This window comes from Phoxinus phoxinus (genome assembly GCF_949152265.1).
Source record: "Phoxinus phoxinus genome assembly, chromosome: 22".
In the NCBI taxonomy this organism is placed as follows: domain Eukaryota; kingdom Metazoa; phylum Chordata; class Actinopteri; order Cypriniformes; family Leuciscidae; genus Phoxinus; species Phoxinus phoxinus.
The window spans coordinates 24,866,370-24,887,239 of NC_136897.1; the positions used below are offsets into that span (position 1 = coordinate 24,866,370).

The 20,870-nt window shown below is 38.1% G+C and overlaps 2 protein-coding genes across 4 annotated transcripts in view; both read right to left on the minus strand.

The window, feature by feature from the left end:
• The window catches only part of erc2 (ELKS/RAB6-interacting/CAST family member 2), a 50,638-nt gene extending 35,472 nt beyond the window's left edge, over positions 1 to 15,166 (minus strand). Inside the window, exons 1-2 of one of the 3 annotated variants that reach the window (XM_079598554.1) lie at positions 15,103 to 15,166; positions 10,201 to 10,934 (exon numbers count right to left, since the gene is read on the minus strand). In XM_079598554.1, coding sequence (XP_079454680.1) covers positions 10,201 to 10,854 — 654 coding nt within the window. In that variant the 5' untranslated portion in view covers positions 10,855 to 10,934; positions 15,103 to 15,166. Of the gene's footprint in view, positions 1 to 2,179; positions 2,252 to 10,200; positions 10,935 to 15,102 lie in introns of those variants that run through there. The other 2 variants (XM_079598553.1, XM_079598552.1) reach the window with 2 other exon arrangements.
• Positions 15,167 to 19,995: 4,829 nt separating this feature from the next.
• Positions 19,996 to 20,870, minus strand: part of bsnb (bassoon (presynaptic cytomatrix protein) b) — an 83,928-nt gene continuing 83,053 nt past the window's right edge. Inside the window, exon 12 of the mRNA XM_079598535.1 lies at positions 19,996 to 20,512. The gene's annotated coding sequence lies outside the window, so the exon portion shown is untranslated. The remainder of the gene's footprint in view (positions 20,513 to 20,870) is intronic.

Below are 20,870 nucleotides of genomic sequence, written 5' to 3' on the forward strand. Positions count from 1 at the left end.
CATTTTTGGATGAACTATCCCTTTAAGCCATTTTGTTTGTGATGCTGGCGGCGGCAACAGAAAAGTGGTGACTGAAAAGTCAAAATAGCTTATTAATTTTAGGCATTAAATGCACAATCGAAATCTGGTCTTTCCATTAGCTTTCTCGGTCATGCTGAAACGTGCTGTGTGGATCATTATTCTCCTTGATACCATCACGTTTAAACACAGACCATCAAATCTTGTTACTGTACAAATCAAAAACAAGTCAGCCCCCACTAATCCTTTTTGTATTGGCTTTCTTTCCGGCACCCGAGGGGCTGAGCAATTGAGAGAGCAGGAAAAAAAAAAGGAGTTAGAGAAACGGAGGAGGCGACAGAGAGAGAGAGAGAGAGAGAGAAAGAGAGAGAGAGAGAGAGGGAAAGTGAAAAAGACCTCAAAAACAACCAACCACACTAAACTAGCCCACAGCGCCCGAGGACATTCTCACTCATCCGTTCACCTCTGAGTCTTGAGCTACAAAAGAGCCATTAGCGCCAAGCACAACCCACCCAACAGATGCACCCGATCATCATTCATCAAAGCCGGACTGTTAACATCAAGGGAAACCATCAATCCAAGGGGAGAGAGGATCGTTTTAGAAGAACTAGACTAAGATCAAGAGGTTGCACGGGCTATTTAGATCAATACCACTTTTTCTCGACCCCGTGACCGAAAGGATTTGCCTGACTAAACAGGAAGGTCACAAGCGACATTATTCAGATGTATTTTATTCATGCAAAGTACAATTTATTCCTAAAGGGAATAGACTGCTTAATAAAGCATCAAGTGTAATAACGTGATAGCATTTCCTGCACTAACATTTCCTGTATTCATACTGCCATTTAAAAGTAAGGGGTCGGTAAGAAAATAATATTTGTAATTCAGGAAAGATCCTTAAAATTAATCCAAAGTGACAGTAAAGGCATTACATATATTTATTTCAAATAAATTCTGTTCTTTCTAACTTTCTATTCATTAAAGAATCCTGCAAAAAACGATCAGTTTTATTTTGACTAGGTGTAAGCTGTTTTTTCAGCAGGGTACAGCAGATTTACTGCCTAAACTTTTTATTTTTAACAAAATAAAAGTCCCAATCGTCTGCATGCTACATTGTTATCTCATGACCTCACTTTGATGCATGCTTAATTTAACAAGATGCACCCAGCTATAATCTCTGAAATATTTACAATTTATATCCAATTCTGTTTAAATAATGTATATTTTACATCGGAAATGGGAAAGTCAAGGACTGGGCGTAGTATACCGATACATATTCAAAAATGGCAGGTCATATGGCGTTCTGAACATCCCGAGTGATACCCTGTGACGAAGGATCTCTGATCCCCATCACTGCAGCCCACCTATCACCAGCCACCTCCAGACTCACAGCAGGAACATGTGGCCACGAGGAGGGGTGTGAGAATAGAGAACCGCTAACAGCATGTGATGACGTGCTTCTTATACTAATCGAGTCTGGTCACCGCTGCTATAGACACAGCATGATGTGTCTCCTTCGTGGAGCCGGTATCTTCAGCACATGCACACAACAAGTGTCCTTGAGGTCCAGACGTGGTGGAGGACATGGGCTGCAACTAAAGCCTAGTGCTCACTATAAGACAGTATAAGGGAAGGATTGCACTTGTTTGCACAGAATCAATAAATATATTTGATGTTTTTTGGATCACACTTCCCAATTGCACTTTCTTAAGATCTTTCATCTTGCATTGGCTATTGCTCACTGCTGCTCTCTTGCTTGTCAGAAATAGGGTATATGGATTTCAAACAAGTTTAATATTTATAGCAGCGTCTAGAATACGCAAAGCATATCTCACAAGTGCACACAATACCCATACAGCAAAAAAGTATTTAGCACATTTTTCTAATTTATGTTAAAGGTGTGGTTAAATATGATTTTACTTTTCTAACTTTAGTTAGTGTGTAATGTTGCTGTTTGAGCATAAACAACATCTGCAAAGTTACAACGCTCAAAGTTCAAAGCAATGGAATATATTTGCTTTTAAAGAGTTAGTGACATCATGAACCCTGAAATGTACATAAACCCCGCCCCCGGGAACGCGATTTATAAATTATCATGACAATATGCTAATCAATGACTAGAAGATAACTACACATAAGCTACATAAATTCATCAACTTACCATTCAGAAACGTTGTCTACATGTTGTCACTTATTCTTGGGTCTCTCCATCATTGTCTGACTCCGATTTGAACATAAAAGGCCCAAAGTTTTTGAACTGTTCAGTGTGTGTCTGTGTGAGGTAAAAGGAGCTCTTGAAGCTCCGCCCACTGTGCCGGGAGCAGCAGCTCATTTGCATTTAAAGGGACACACAAACTCATTTGCATTTAAAGGGACAAATCCACCACGGTGCGTTTTTGCTCACCCTCAAAACGTGACAATTTTAAAATGTATGGTGAAAAAAACATTGTATAAGGAAATATACCTTTCAAATTGAAAATATGTTTTGTTTAAACTGTCAAATGGCAAAACATTATATATAATTTAATGGGCAAAAAAAAATCATTTTCAGTCTTAAAATACATTTTAGGTAAATGCAAGATGTATTTTTAAAATATATTTAGAACCAAAACATTTACATTACGTTTAAAAATATGTTGCCATTTATTTCATAATATAAAATAAAAATAATAAATTAATTTTAAAAACAGATTTTAGTGATATCTGTCATATAGCAGGGACATTTTATTCTTACGGTTAACGGTTAAACTGATGCGAACCAACCTCCTTTCCAAGCACAACACCTTTTTGTTCGCATATGTTGTTCATAAAAGCCTCTATGAAAAATGTCACCATAAGTCATTTTACATTTACGTGTATGCACTTGGAAGAGGCCTTTTTTAATCTAAAACGACTTACATTACATTTAAAATGCACATTTAATTAATGATTTACACTATTTCAATTAAAACAAACAAATGCATAATAATATGAATCCAATGTCTGGTGTTGTAACCTAAACTCCGAGGTCTTCATAAGAAACCCCTTGCATGTCTAATCTTGTTACTTTCTACCACAGGGCACTATCCGTGTCACGGTACTGTCACTGGATAAGCACCTACAGCTCTGCTAATGTCCTTTCCCATTTTCAGGGTGCTGCACGGACGTCGGACACACACACACACACACACACACACACACACACACACACACACACACACACGCACGCACAGGTGTTGCTGGGAGCTGTGGTGACACTATCCTGACTTAACCTTGAAGACTCAGATGAAGGGACAGCTTCACGGAAGGAGAAATGAGACACACACTCTTTCACAGCATAAGCCTGCCTAACTTGCATATCCAATCTCATTTGTGTTTTTCAGTATCCCTGTTCCAGTATCTCCTGTAACATCTGCTCCTCAATAGCGAGCTTGCAGTAATTTTATATTTATGCAAACTAAATGCAAGGTCATTTTCTTATGTAAAGGGGACCTATCTACCAGAATAGGGTGGGTTGCTAGAATGTTCAAAAACACATGATTTTTATATATTTTACATTGTTCCAGCACCTCTTTTCCTAGGGTCCTGTCCCAAATGGCACACTTCATGTGGACACACTTGTGGACTTACAATCGTGTGCGTGTCCGATAAGTCCACAAGACCATAGGGCAGGGGTGTCTAACTCAGTTCCTGCAAGGTCACTGTCCAGCATAGTTTAGCTCCAACCTTTAGCGCACCTGAACTAGATAATCAAGTTCTTCAGGTTTAGAAACTTCCAGGCAGGTGTTTTTGGAGCTGGTTGGAGCTACACCCTCCTGGAGCAGATTTTGACACTTTTGCCGAGCCGGCACTGAGACGAGATCTACAGCAGACTTCCATCTAGCCAACGCTATCTCACGTCACGACCAATTCGTACGAATTTGTACGAGTGATTAAAAGGTGGCTAATTCGTACGAATTTGTACGACCTCACTCGTACGAATTTGTACGATTTGTCTAAACCCACGTGATGGGTAGGTTTAGGGGCGGGGTCAGGGGTAGGTCATTCGTATGAATTCATACGATTTTGGCAACTCGTAAAATATGTACGATTTAGCAAAAAACTTACAAATTCGTACGAGTGAGGTCGTATGAATTGGTACGAATTAGCCACCTCGTAAAAAATTCGTACGAATTGCCGTGAGATCGGGCTGATCTAGCAGAATTATGAAAGTGTGGACTCAGGAAGACTGAAAGTCAGGCTTATGGTTGTATAATGCTCTGTTTAGTTGAAACCTCTCCTATCGAAAGTTGTAATGTGCTCTGATTGGTCTGCTGGTCCAGTGTGTTGTGATTGGTCAACCCCTTCTTGCGTGTTTTGGAAATATCAGGCTCCTCACCATAACCGCAAGATTTACTAAACCAGGTCTTCCCCCTTTTATTTTGTGCATGCCTTGGGTGGAAATTAATTAAATGAGGGATATTGTGACATGTTTGTTCCTGGAAGAAAACTGAAGACTACAATTAATGCATTTGCAGGGAAACAGTGCTTACTGTTGTAGAGAATAACTCCATGCACGTCCTGATTTTGCCGAGTTTTGCCGAACATATTTAGTTGATCCTGGAACAACATTCCTGTCTGAAAATGTAATCATATCCTTACCTCTAAATCTAACCCTAACCATGTTATCCCTAAAATCAGAGGGAACTGATAGTGAATAACACTAGAAGGTTGTAAACCTAAACTTGACATAAACTGTAAACTTGTCCCTTAAATCTGATTGGTTGATTGCAACGTTGTTCAAGGATGTTGCACTTGGTGAAATCGGGTTCTGCGACCTTTTGCTTTTCAACTTTGCATTCCTTTTTTCATGTTTAAACAGCATGTTTTAATGTGAACAAAAGCATAATACAGAGCTAGGAAATAATCAGAACCTCTCAATGTACTGTAGCTATCTTGCTTATTAAAATGTTCTCTTGAGAAAAACACCCTAATCTCACATTTACCTCTAGAGTTTCAGAAGAGATCTCACAATGTCTCTCCCACTGTGTTCAGATTTGAAAAAGAGTCCAGTGTGGACACCAGTCTAATTAGTTTCTGTTTTTAAGAGTCTTCAATCGAACGTGAGAACTCCATTAAATCTCCTGCGCAACGAGAGTAACCAGATATATTTCCTCCAGGTCATTCGGGTTATTTGGAGAGCGCTTGTTCACTGCAATTTTCAAATAATCTATCTGACAGGACTTTTATTATACCACTCCGATATTAATTTGGCCCTGTGTGTATGAACTGACCTGTTGATAATGAACTACCTCACAAGCTTCAGCTTCTAGCCTCCTCCTACAATACTACACTGTGTTTTGCTCCTTTCTTCAGTTTTAATAAGTACCCATTTCCACCCCACGGTTGCTAATTTATGCATTTGTTTTACTTTAGATCTTTGGAATTATAACTTCTTTAGTCTTCATCTCCACAAATGTCCTTCACTTACAACCAGAATACTTGAACTGGAGGGCTTTTATCCAGAAAACGTGATAGTAATTGAAATGATTCTCAAGTCATTTGCAAGGAAATGATGTCCCCGCTAGGGTCACTGTTATTTATTCAAATAAACTTCTGCAGCCCAGAAACTGAATATTTAAGCAAATGGCATATTTCAGCATTTCATTTTTGTTAAAAATCCCTTTTACAACACAGTCACATTGCAATGCTACATTATGAGATATAGGAAGGAAAGTACTGTGCCCACTTAATGCAATTTATTGCATTTGCATGCAGTATCCGTGTTGTTTTAGTGCACAATTCTCTAAAGGAATTATGCAAATCTGGTAAATGCACAAAACAATTGTGCATAATACAATTTGCAAGATCGAGACACCTGAACTGGTTCTTGGTTCCATGGTAAATCAGGAGATGACGTTTTTCACCATTTGATGAATAACTGCCAAAATGTCTCTATTAAATAAACACACACTTTTAATTGACCGTTCGCAAAGACCCCCCCCCCTTAGTTACTGTCGCTATGTCCGACAAGCTACACCGCTCTCAGAGAGGACACCGACAACGCGCTGACAGACAGGACAGACCAGATTACTTTTCGGTTACTTTTGATATTAAACAAATGAAACAAAGTTTCACCTTTCAAATTTGGTCATTTTTTAAAATAAATTTAAACAATAAAGACCGTTTTGTGGCTCTTTAATGTGTCTGACAGATCGCTGCATCAGTTAAAGCTGCTCGTGAACCGATCATCTCTTCCTGTTAATTTATAGCATCAAATAAACATGAATGAACATCAGAAGGAATGTTGTTTTAACAACATTGGTCAGATCACCTGTCAATCAAGCTCCCTGCGAAGGGTCAATTGCAGTAGGCAAATTTACTTTTGTGAATACAGTGCAAACTATAACAAGCCTATAAAAGGAGACATATTTGTGTTTAAATTAATGACTCAATTGAAATACACATGGCACCAGATTAAACTCAAGGATGGTGAATAAAACGAAGCCGAAATTCTATACAATTGTGGATTTGCCCACCAGCGCAAAGTAATAAAATGTCACTAAATTCCAATGTGAAATGCAATTCAGTCAAATTAGTGAACTGGTAAAAGGCCTGAATGCTTTGCGAGACATTGTGTTTCCAATATACAGGATCCATATGTCATCCAAAATATATGAGAAAATGCCATATGGTGCCTTAGAGGATGGGTGGATAGAGTAACGGAGAACAAGATGGATGGGAAGGACACAGGACGAGGACGAGAGAGGAAGAAGCTCAGAGTGAGGATGTGCGACAGGAGAGGAGCCAAAGAGAGAGCTGGTTGACAGAGAGAGCGGGAATAATGGACAGCGCTAGAGTGAAATGGTGGCAGAGAAGACAAGGAATCAGATGGAGGGAAACAAAGTCTCTCAGACAAGCATTTGTCCTTGACATTCCTTCTTCTTCTGGCCTCGTGCAGCGTGCTGACGGAGTGTGATTTAACTAGGCCAATGCTCCACTCGCAGACAGAAACACAGATAGACAGGGAGAGGTGAGACTGTGAGTAAACAAATGCCTCCAGTCCTCAACTGTTGAATACATGAAACTGATCTTGAACCATCACCCTTTTTTTTGAAGGTTGTTAATCGAAAAGGAACGAGAAGTTGTGCGACACTGTATACTCACTAAAGAGCTGTACAGTATTAAACACAAGTCCCTTTCGGGAAAGTCAGCTCATTTGGCGGCCATATTGGTAACACATAAAGTGCATGTTTACTGAAAATAGCGAAATCTCCAAAACTGGTTTTCAAGATTATGTTCCAATAAACCAGGAATAAAATCTGATATCAACTACATCAGAATGTTTCTTTCGACATTTTAAAGCCAGTTTAGCTAATGCCAATACAAAAGAGAGCAAAAAGCAGGTGATGCCACTATCAGACACATGATTCGCTCTTAAGGAGAAGCTTCCATTTCTACAGCCGCCATATTACAGGTTAGAATTATCTGGCAGTAAAAATCATTTTCTCTATTGACAAACATTTAAAATGAACTATCTACTGAGGCAAAATTAATATTTTGCCTAATGAAGAATGCATCTAATTGATCAAACATGACAGTAAAGACATTTACGATGTTACAAAAGATTTCTATTTTAAATAAATGCTGCTGTTTTGAACTTTCTACTCATCAAATAATCCTGAAAAAACGGCATCACGGTTTCCACAACAATATGAAGCAATACAACTCTTTTCATTGATAATAATCAGAAGAAAGTTTCTTGAGCAGCAAATCAACATAGAATGATTTCTGAAGGATCATGTGACACTGAAGACTGGAGTAATGATGCTGAAAAATCAGCTTTGCATCACTGGAATAAATTACACTTTAGAATTTATTTAAATAGAAAACAGTTATTTTAAATTGTAATGATATTACTATTTTTACTGTATTTTTTATCAAAGAAATGCAGCCATGATAAGCAGAAAAGACTTCTTTAAAAAACATTCAAAAATCTGACCGAACCAGAACAATAGTGTAAATATATATATATATATATATATATATACATTTAATTATTTTTTAAGAGGGTTTACCAGTACCGATTCTTTTTAGAGGGTCTTAAAAGACATATTTTGTAATATAGCAACTTTGCAGAATAAAAATAGAATTCAACTGATGCGGGGTCACAGATATGAATATAAGATATTCTACAATGGCTTTAAATGTGGCTCATCTACTTAAATTTTAGAGCCAGAACTGTCTAAAATGTGTTCCAGTATTTGTGGCTTTGGCCTGTCCATTGACAGACTGCCACATCCGATTAAATTATGAAATATTAATGATTATAAGAGCCTCTTTCCAGAAGTGCCACATAAAAGACAGACAACCCAAAAAAGAAATCAGCTGTGAAGAGACTTAAAGAGCATGAGAGTGGGTGGTGAAAAAAAAAGAGTGAGAGTGTGATTACACAGTTGAATGAGACACAGAACGGAGGAGAAGAAAGGAGCACAGCCCACATGACACCAAAACTGGAGGCAGAAAGAGCAACCTTGGCAACACAAGCATTCGTGGACTAGGCGTTTCCCTCAAGAAGGAACTTTTACTGATAGCCAGCTAATAGACTACAGTAGTCTTAAAGGGAATCACCATGTCGTTTCAAACCTGTGTGCCGTGGAAAAGGAACTTTCCGTGTTCACACTGCTTGTCAATTTTAAGAATACACATTTTCCGTTCTACATTTTGAGCATTTTGTGTTCCACAGATGAAAGTAATTCGTATTTGACCAACATGAGGGTGAGTTAACCAATGCCAGTTTTAATTTTTGGGTTAACATGTTTTTCTTTAAATGTAGTTATTACCGTTCAAAAGTTTGGGGTTGGTTTGATATTTTAAATGTTTTTGAAAGAAGTATCTTCTGCTCACCAAGGCTGCTCATTTATTGGATCAAAAATACAGTAAAAACAGTATAATTTCATTACAATTTAAAATAAATGTTTTCTATTTTAATGTATTTTAAAATATTTATTTCTGTAATGGCAAAGCTGACTTTTCAGAAATCATTCTAACACGCTGACTTGCTGATCAAGAAACATTTCTTATTATTATCGATGTTGAAAACAGTTGTGCTGCTTAATATATATATATATATATATATAAAAAAAATCAGGATTCTCTGATGAATAAAAAGTTCAAAAGAACAAAATTTGAAATAAAAATATTTTATAACCTCATAAATGTTTTTATTGTAATTTTTTGATCAATTTAATGCGTCCTTGCTAAATAAAGGATCGTTCACACAGAACATGTTTTTCCTTTTCCATTGTTTTTCTGTAAACACTTACTACTACGGACGTGTATAACCATTGCACTCGCGTCTTTTGCAGCGCACGACACAGCGTTCTAAAAACGCGGCACTCAAGTTAAAATCAATTCCCTTTCAGTTAGTTACATTCAACGTACGTTGACTTACAGACAAATTGGCACGATCCCAATTCGTCAGGGAATGAGGGGTACATCCGTAACCAAGACGTTCCCTTTCAGTCGTCACACTCTACGTACGTTGACATTGGCGCGATCCCAATTCGTCGGTACGACCACGTATGTATCCGTTCCCTCCTTCAGGGAACGAGGGTTACGTAGCCAAGAGGTTCAACTTTTAAAGAACGCATTTCGAGACCTTGCGTTCTTTCCCCATTCCACTGCCCGCGTCTTGCGTTTTAGCTTTGCCTTTGTCCTGTGTAAACGAGCCCTAAGAGTGTTTAAAAAAAACGACTGACCCCAAACGTTTGAACGGTAGTGTACATCAAACTCTACTTGCTAAGCTTATCAAAAGTATTGAGGTGACAATAAGTTATCTATAAATGCCATAATCTATTGTTTTTTACATTTCATTGAATAATAAGGGTTTCAAAATAAAGGTTCCAAAAAGGGTTTTGTAGTGACAACCTGACATAATTTGAGAACCTTTTTCAGTTCTATGGTTCTTTAGAAAGTTCTACATATTGGTGGTACAAAGAAAAAAAAAACAGAAGGGCTTTTCCTTCTGGGTGATATCTAGAACCAATATACTAATTTGAAACATATAATGTATGTAACATCTCCAAAGAACTATACATAAATCTCAAGAACCAGAACAGAAAACAGAACAGAACAGAAAATGGGCCTTAATAGGAAGAAGTCCTGTAAACAACCTCTGAAGAACCTTTATTTTAAAATGTGCAAGGGTATTTTTATCCTTACCTGATTCTCCTCATGGGTCACCCGCATCTGTTCTTTGAGGATAGAAGTGCGCGCTGCCTCCTCTTTCCTCATTATACGTTCTTTCTTCAACTCGGGGCTCCAGAAGCTCTTGATGCTGTTGGCGGAGGAGCCCAGCTTGCTGTCCTTCAGGTCCAGCTCCCTCCGAAGGAGATCGTTTTCCCTCTGCATGTCCCGTAGCTGTGCCTGGAGCTCCAAAAGTTCCCCGCCCCCTCCCCTGACCGCCTGCCGCAGCAGAGCAGACGGCGTCCCCTGGTGGTGGAGCATCGACAGCGAGCCCAGGTCACCGTAAGACAGCAGGTCGGCGTGAGGGATTCCTGCCGTGTGGATGTTAGGGGTGCTGCCCATAGCCGTGACCCGAGCGCCGTACATCGCTCGACTCGTGGCCCGACCCAGCGTCATGGTGCCTTTGGGGTAGGTAGCCGTGGATCCAACGGCTTCGTGGTCGCTCAGGTACATTGGCCCAGACGTGGCGTAGGCAGCATTGAGGGACTGGATGTTCTCCATGGATAAGGTCTTGCCACCCGAGCTGCCGCTGTTAGCCCGACGGTGTCCCAGCCGAGGAGAGCGGGGCAGCCGCGGGGAGCGAGCGGGGCTGCCCTCCATGTGGCCGACGGCCCGCGCACTGCCATACATCTCACAAGCTTCTGTAACACGGAGAGCCTGCCGTCCGTAAGAAAAGCCCCTCGCAGATTGACAGGGGTGTTTAGTGCATCCTAGAAAAGAGAACACACTTAAAATGAGGTCGAAGACTTAAAATCGCCAACTATTGTCTGGAGAAATCCGTTCAACACAAGTCAATCATTTGGATATAACACACGTTTTTCCCACAGAACTTGTGCTGATATCTAATTCAAGTCTATCACCACAAATTGAAGCATATTATTGGCATATGTAATGCATTTATTAAACTCTAAACTGACTTGAGCTGAATAACAACACTATAGTCTTGAGCTGTTTATAGCTGATTCAAATATATTTCATAATTGATAAACTGAATCAACTCTAAACTAACTGGAGCTGAATAACAACATTATTGTCTTCTGTAGAACTGTTTATACTGTAGGTGATTTGAAATTATTTCTTTCTTGATAAACTAAATCAACACTGAACTGACTTGAGCTGAATAATGACACTATTGATTTTTTTTTAAGAGCTGCTTTACAGCAGATTTTGAATTTGTCTCATATTTGAAGTGGTTTGCATCATCGTTTCTGTTACTTTCCTGTTTATCACTGTGAAGCTTCTTTGAAACAATCTGTATTGTATAAGGTGACTTGACAAAAGCTGAAAGTACAGTTAATTAATTTAACAATAAAACCTTTTTCAGTACTAAAAATATTGCAGACAAATATAGATTTCTTGCCAATTAATATTTTAGAGCTGTGCATATCTCTCCTTCATTCATAACAGCCTAAAGTTAAGCAAAATGCAGAGATGTAAGTTCCTGGGAAACATTTTGTTCCTTTTCATTTTGAAGAAAACATAACTTCCTTCAATTTCGTTCAGGATAACGCCAGTGTCTATTCTTCGGAAAGATGAGTCAAAATGAAAAGTGCCCTGCAGTTTTTCTCAGAGGTGGGGACCACTTGCTGCTCGCTGGGATGACGCTGATGCTGTGGAGAGGGTTGCTATGGCAACAGTGACTGAGATGATGAAGGAGAGAGCACCTGTTTTCACTCGTATGAAAAGTGAGGATGTGTGGGCATTCATGGGCGTGTGAGGGAGAGAGAGAGAGAGAGTGAGAAATGTACATTTATGCTGAAACGAATCGAAGCCGGAATGCAGATGGCCTGGTCATCTGTGCACTTCCATGCCAGAGAAAGGACATGTCCGGCCCTCATCTTTCTAGCCAGAGACCATATATAGCACGCCATACTGGACAAACGAACAAAAAAAGGAAACAAATGCACCCAAATGCCAAGATTTTGACAAAAATCTGCCACTTGGCTTGCCTGCCTGTTTTCTGGGTGGTTGCTTAACCCTTCAACAAGTCACTCCAAAAATATCCTGTTAAATTTGCGGTAAAAAGGCAACTTCGATTGCTAGAAATTCACTGTAAAAATACGATTACTGTGTTTCCAGTATTTTTGGATTATATATCGGTGCCTGCATTTTTTACATCTTATAATTTCATATACTTGAACTACCAAAATCATCTTTTTACCTTAAACTGTACTGTAACCATAATACAGGTGGTAAAAGAGAAAGCCACATGAGGAATCAGACTCCATTGTAAGTCTCCTGTCCATAAAACAACACCAACATTACACTAACAATGCAATAAACATTAACTAAATAACAGAAAATGAAACACCAAACATCCCAATGTTCATTTACTAACAAATATGAGAAGAAACAAAACTTATACTCCATAAAATATAATGTGTTTTTTTACAGTAAAATATACAGGTTTTAATTGTCTTTACTTGCGAAACCCATCAGTTTGACAGTGTTTTAATGTAAAATGACAGATAATGCGATGTTAAGTTGTGTGTTCACACTTGTAGTTCTGTTCTCTTGGTTCTTTTGGTCCGAACCAAAAAAGGTAATGATATATTTAATCCTGGTTCGTTTAGGTGTCCACACTGTCATTTTTAAGACCGAACCTAAAGATTTAAAGAATTAAAAATCTAAAGAATTAAAATTATGAGGTATATTTTGCAACGTAACTTACCCAACGTTCAAAACAATGCTGTTTCCTGGGCTAAACGCACTCATTGCAGGTCTGTACATATGATGGTATTTTTACCAGCTTAGGAACTTGTGAAGAGCTTATAAAATGTGTAACAGAGTCAAAACAGTACCGGGAATTCCTGTGTTACACACAAACTGAGATCTGCTGCAAGGAGATGGCATTTCCGATGCCTGTACCGGACTGTAATGGGCAACTTAACTCCCATGACGAGAAAAAACAGGTACGCTTGAGCATTCTGACGTTTTTAGGGTCGTATATTGTGACATCACGTCCCGTTTTTTGGTTTGTTTGATGTCTTTGGTTCGTGTTGTGTTCATATTTCATTAGAACCGCACCAGAGTTTGTTTGGAAGACCATCTTTTAAGCATCTCGGTCCACTTGTTTGTTGGCACCAGGGTTCAGATGTCAGAGTTCACACTTATTCAAATGAACCACACTAACTGAGCAATCGCACATGGGTTCGTTTTGATAAAAAAAAAAAACGCCAAGTGTGAACACACTTCTAAGTCACTTTAGATAAAAGTATCAGCCAACAGCATCTTTTAAACAAGCAAATGTCGCTTTTTGGTCTCAACGGACATAGGTAACAGAGACTGAGCTGGTTAATAACAGCAGAGAACCTTAATCTCGCCTGAATGGGACAGAAAGAGCTTTTTTTTATTTTATTTTGGTCTGTAATATATAGAAGCCAGCTGCTCTCCAGCATAAATGGCTTAATCAAGGTGGTAGGGTACATATCATGAGCCACTCTCTCTCTGACACCCACCCTGACACTCGAAACAGTGTGTTCATAGAGGCACACAGGGCAAATTACCCAGACTTCAATAACACCACATGTTAAAAGAGGAACTGGCCAAGCGATATTTGTTCAGTGTATGGCTCGAACCCACAATTGAATTCAACTCATTTTTTTACCCTGGTAAAATTGGCCTATCTCATTCACTAAAAGTCTATCACCACAAATCAGAGCAGATCACTTGTTGGCAGATGTACACTCTAAAAAATGCTGGGTTGTTTCAACCCAATTTTGGGTCAAATATGGACAAACCCAGCCGCAGGGTTACATTTTTACATTACATTTTTAACCCAACGTTTGGGTTTGTCCATATTTGACCCAAAATTGGGTTGAAACAACCCAGCATTTTTTAGAGTGTAATAAAAGAAAAGCAAATGCTGAAACTATTCCTCAAAAGTTCCTTAATTTAACCTCAAAAACCTAACAAACATTTCCCTCACCTTAGTGAATATCAATCTTTATCTTATATTTACTGGATTTAAAAACATTTTTAAACATTGCACACATGTATATAAGGCATGTATATCTAAAAATGTATTCACTATAGAAATTCCCTTAACATTTCCAGAGATTTCCAAGTATAAAACATTATGACATGTTTCTCTTCTCGGTTATATCTTAATGATAATAATACAAAATAAAATAATTTTGAAGCAATGCTGACTGTTCACACACTATACAAAACCGTCGCTTACAGATGCCTGTAGGTCACATTGTGGAAAAAATAGTCCCTTGTAATCAATGGTCGCCAGAGACACTATTCAAAAAACAATAAATTATTGGATCTTTTGAAGATCAGACAGAAGCCGCATGTGAAAGCCCTCCCTCATCATTCAGCCACTGGCTGCGCGGAAAACATCTGCTTTCTGATTGGCTTTCAGCGATGTCAATCATCCCCCAAAAATCACTCCTAGAGGCTGACAAGTCATACAAGCCCATGTTTTTTCCCAAATGAGAAGATATCTTTGAGAAAACCAGAGTGCAATATATATTTGAAGATGTAATACACCTACATTAACACTTAAAAATGATAGGTGTAATCAACATTATTAAGCTTAATAAATGTCATTTCTAACATCGAATTATTCTCATTTAGACCACACACAGAAACATCCATAGAGAAAATATCAACCGTTTACTATGAAGATAGACTAGAACTCATACATTTTAATTTCGAGTATGCATTAATCCTAAAGCAAATGCATTTGAAACAGCTTCGATCGACGCTTCATCTCGTTCATACTACAGCGGATTTAAGCTCATTTTCCATCATTCAAAATTAATATAATTAGCTCAAATCGATAAATCCATTCTAATGTGGATCCTTTAATATAAACTCTCCCTAAACGGAGTGAATGAAAGCCCGTGTCGTTAGATCTCGTTAGGTTACCTTTTCAGCGTCGTCGCCGCTCCATCACTGTGCGGGTCCCCCAGCATCAGCATCAGCGTCCAGTGTCCTGCATCCACTCCAGCATCAACATCCCGCGCTCTGATTGGACACACGTACACAAGCTCGGCCCCCGAACGCATAAATGAGCTTCAGATTTAAAGGGCCAGCGCATAAAAGTGAGAGAGGAGAAGCGTCGACCACGAGGCGTTGTCATGCGTGTAGCCTATCGTGTATGGCACTATATTAACAATTGATAAGCTCAATTTGAAGTCAGTGTCGTCTATAAATACTGTTAACACAAAGGTTAAAATAAGGTTAAGCTATGATGAGCAAAAGCACATAGAGAAAGAGAACAATCCTTCAAATTAACTTAAAAATGAGGAAAATCAAAGCAAATATATATATATATATACTTATTATAAGAAGTTTGCATGAAGTTGACGGGTGAGCTACCCACTGTCTGCGGCCAAGTGTGGTCATATATATATACACACAAATAAATGTACTGAATACACAAATAAACATACTGTATATATAAATTCACTATATATATATAATTATATATCATAATCTGTTTATATATATATATATATATATATACAGTAGACTATATTTACAGTATTTATTTGTGTGTGCATATATACACATACACACAAATAATGTACATATGTATCAACCACACACACGTGTAGATATGTGTGCAGATGTAGCCTCTCTATTTTTTTCTTCATATATATATGAACATGTATATGATATTTTTCTTTATATATATATATATATATATATATATATATATATATATATACAATTTATTTGCGTGTGCATATATATTTATATGTATTTATTTTTTTAAACCAATGGGAGGTGAAAAGTTAATTTAGTACTACTAACTGCTTTTCTCATTATGAATTCTGTGAAGGTCACTTCTAAGAAGTTTGCATGAAGTTGACGGATGAGCTATCCACTGTCTGCGGCCATGCCAATCATATGCAGCCAAGTGTGGTCATGTGACCACTGCTGTAATTGGCTTTGATGCCTCCGGTGCTCTGTGATTGGCTGCCTGTCACACACTTCCCCTCCAGCTCTGACTCCAGACGTGATGCTTAAGGCCAGAGACCGTCAGAGGTCTGTCTTTAAAACGCCCTGGACTTTGATTATTAAAGTAGAAGAGAACAGATACATTATAAGAAGATTGTGACCACAGATGTATTGCTGTTAAGGAGTGCAAGATCATTTTGGGCTGTTAAATTTAGCCTGCGGGTATGTATTATAATACATGAAATATTATAATAATATGGTATTAAATCCATTTAATATTCATAATGAATAAATTGTAATGAATAAACACATATTTGAGACAATCTCTTTAGGGTCTGTTGTCTTTTTTTTTTTTCAGCTTTAACTTGGTTTCTGCGTAAAATGAAATGTTGTTTTCAATGTGAAATGTAAGTTTCCAGCAAATGACTTAATTAGCCTGTGCATGACTCAACCTTACCAACCAGTCCCTAGGTGGTGTGAATAATGCCTGATCACAGCGCTTTTACATGCTACCAGCCGTCCTGGTGCGGAGGGATTTTAGCAAACGTTGACGTTGAGTATGTGTGACAGTGGGTGGACAAGAAAACACGTACACAGTTACACAAACACACATCATCTGCATCAAGTTCCATTCACAGAAGGCCGAGGCCTGTTTCAGTTTATCACTTTATCTCAGTGTTGAACAAATGTTCCATCGAGCTTTACATAAAGGCACAACTGTGATAAAGTACAGTATTTAATTGCACAGGAAAACTAAGAGAGGAAAATGTTCTCTGCATAGCAGGCATGTTGTCTTCCCACAACATCATTATCGTTCTCATCCTTTCTTTCACTGGGGACGCTGATTGCCAAACAAAATCAATCGTCGTCCTTGTTTGTGGCCTTTGGGGAAAGAATTTAATTATCAGTGCACAAAATATTGATTATTTAGAGAGTGAGCGTTTGCTATTTTTGATTCCAGTCAAATTGCAGAGCCGCAAAGTTCATTTCAAAATGCTAAATTATTTCATATTACGTTGCATAGCTCACATTGAGACGAATGGTCCTCTGATGACACCTAGAGGTCAGATTTGCATCTTCAAACAGTGAATTTGTGTGGATTTTATCAATGCATATGCAGTTCCTAAATTACATGTGTTGCATTGTGGACCAGCTCTACTGATGTTGAATCAATTAAGAAAAGTAACAAAAAAAACTCATGCCACATGATTTGACGTAGGCCTATAATTCATGTATGTCTGTGTAGCACACATGGTGCAAGATGAATTACACAACCAAACGGTGTTACTTAAGTTTAGGCATTTCAAATTGAAGTATGGGGTAAGATCTTAGGATAAGAAAGAGAGGTTGACGTACCTTTTCTCCAAAATGTCATTTTCCTGCAATGAGTGACAGACATCAACACAAGAGACCATGTCAATTTTAGTTTTTTGTCTTTATTCTTCTCCAGTCTGGAAACAAATTGCAGGTTCATTATTTTCATAATCACATTACATGACATGATGCACCAAAATTTATCTTTTAACAGGAATACATTGAAAAGAACACAATATTTCACAATGAATACTGGACTCACATTTAGCCCATTGCACTTACAACAGTGAGTGAATCTTCATTCGTGAGAGAATTTTTCACTTTTTCCCCCCCCCGTGTTGTTTTACCCAATTCCCAGTTGAATTTATAATACATGTTTATTCACTCTGAACCCTCATTTCTGGCACGGTCATGATGGAAGCCACTTACATGTTTTTCCATTGTATTTAAATTTAACAAACACAATAGTAGGCTATAGAAACCCTACACAGACCAAATGTTTTCGGATTGTAAGTTTCTATCCCCCCCCCCCACCCCCACCCCACTGTAATCAACAGTCATTGAGAGCCAGCAACATATATACTATGATATTTTTTTTTCTCATAATAATAACAATAATCATCATTATTCTTTTATACACAAAAGCACAAAAGGTTGGCAGCAAGGCCGGCGTGAAGTTGCACAAGACGGCCATCATTTTACTCATGATATTTAAACACTGTACAAAATAACCAAAGTCAGTATTTACAGCGACGGTTAGTCTATATGTGTGTGTGTGTGTATGCGTTTGTGTGTTTACATGCCTGTTTGTGTAGATATGTCCGTGTTTGCGTATTTCTATCTATCACTGTGGCCGGCTTTTTGTGGTGGCAACTTTGGCTCATGCACTTGTTATTGAATATCTCCATGGTAACAGTGATGTCGAAGAGTTATTATTCTTCATCATAGAGTCTTGATTGCCTAAACAACATTCCAGTATCAAAAAGGAAAAGATTCGCCTCTAATCAACGCACCTCGCAAACTCAAATGGTGATGTTTGTGCTTTCAATGTGCATGCCCTGATTTTCATATGAATGGCATGGAGGTGAATTCATGCTATACGGTGCAGTGATCACGTTTACAGCAAGTCGCCTTCGAATCTTCTCCAAAGCATAGTTTTGATTGTGATGACATTTTCAATTTTACATATCCACGTCATTTTCTGCTATCGTAATGCTATTTATTTTCCATTTTCTCTCGGTGGTAACCAGACATGCATTGCACGGAGACCTGTGTGTAAATTCAGCGTGGACACGACAACATTCGCAAGCAAGCACGAATGTAAAACGACGCTTCCCTGTTGAAGGAGATGAAATAACGAGTGCATAAGCTGTGTGCCCGACTTGTCGCCTGATCAAACTGCAGACACGAAGAGCGAATGACAGCATTACAAAGAGCCAAAGAGAGCTGAGCAGAATCATGCTGCAAGCAACAGAGATGGTGGATGTCCAAGACCAACAGTCCACACAGTTAACCCTTTGGCAACAGATTCCCTGAAAACTAGGGAAGACGAGGGCTTTTATAAACATGCCACTAAAATAATAAGAAAGAAATCTAGTAGTTCGATATTTTCATACGTACAAGGTAAATACAAACATGTCCCTAGTCATATTTGAACATATCGTAATGCAGTATCGGTGAGGGATGTCGCAGTGGGAAAAGGTTTTTACATGGATTATTGCATAGAACATTTGAAATTAGTTCAAACCCTTTTTCTAGGTGGATCTACATATCAGTAAATGTTTTAGTTTTTTTTTGGAACATCTGGATGGGCGAGATGGTGATGGCGTAGTTTATTGGGGTTTGTAGAAACTTATTTTAGCTGTCTATGTATGACAATCACATCTGTGACGAGGAACTTGGATGCAAAATTATTGTGCTCTGTATGGATTAGCATGCTATTGCTTAAGGGGGGGACGGGGGCATAAAAACAGTTTAGTTATCAATAATGACAAGGAAAAAAATGTAAAGGTATAAATAATTATAATAATAATAATAATAATACCAAACATTAAACAAAGAAGTAACCGAAATATAAATACATAAATACACAAATCATTAACTTACAATAGCAGTGTGTTAACGAGAGATATGTACATGTTCAGCAGTATACACTTGTGCAAAATAAATCAAGTAAGGATGATGTGGAACTTTAAAAAAATATGTGAGGTATACAAGTAAAAAATATTAGTAAGGCTCTTAATTTAAAAGAAAATTAGGCGAAACTGATAAGAAGCTAACACGCAAAAAAATAAATAAAAAAAATTAGGGGATTCTGGGATAGGGTAGCGATGGCTTAATGGTTGATAAAAGAGGGACACGACTATGCTAACATTCTGATATTACTGACCTCTGCACTTGACTGATAGTTTTACGTTAAATAACCAGCTTTTTATACAAGGTGCACATGGCTTCACCCTTAGAGACTCTGAAAAGTTGTCTAGATATGGATTCATATATATATATATATATCTCATATATGTATACATTTTTTTTTTTTTTGTGCGTGCATTCCATGTCCACGGTTTACACATTTGCATTCATTACACACGTGACAAAAAGGTTAGGGAGGAACAAAAACATTCATAGAGAGGGTCAATCATCGCCATATTGGAATGTCAAGATCTTAGAAATCGAGCGTACATTTTTTTAAACAGTTTGTTTTTAAGCCTTTGTAAGGTAGCTATTCTCCTTCACTGCTACGGTCTCTTTGAGTCTGGGCAGAGAAGTCTTCATTAGGACTGCAAAAAGCTAAGAACTGCAGCTGCTTGACATCTTCATGCTGTTTTTGGAATAGGGAGGGTCACCTGAGCACAGATTATGTCATATGAGGGAAGACATAATTGGAAAAACCTCAAAAAGAACAGGCAGTTTGGCATTTTGGGAACTGTAATTGCAAAAATAGCAACTATGGAAACACTTTGGAAGAAAGATTGAGCCTCCGGTTTTGGTTGCTATGTAGATATCATTGGATAGACCGGGCCTGTGAATTTCATCCTGATGTTTTCATTGAAAACATCTGGAGAAGAGATAAAAGAAAGACATATTACAATATTTGGTATTGTTCCAGCATAGTCAGAGTGCAGAGTTGCTCAACTTGCTCATAATTTCAATGCAAATTAAGCTTTACTGACAGAATTTATGACAATGTCCATTACCACAGAATTTTTTTTTTTTTTTGCCTCAACGCTCAGGTTAAAATGCAATTACAGTGGAAGTCGAAAGGTCCAGGCAAGAAATATTAAAATAACCCTAAATGTTTCTAAAGTACATGCTTTTATACATGTTGGCAGGAGATAGCATCACTTGAATAGAATCACTTACTGACATTGTCTGTATAAAACCAAAAGTTAACCCATAAAACACACATACACACA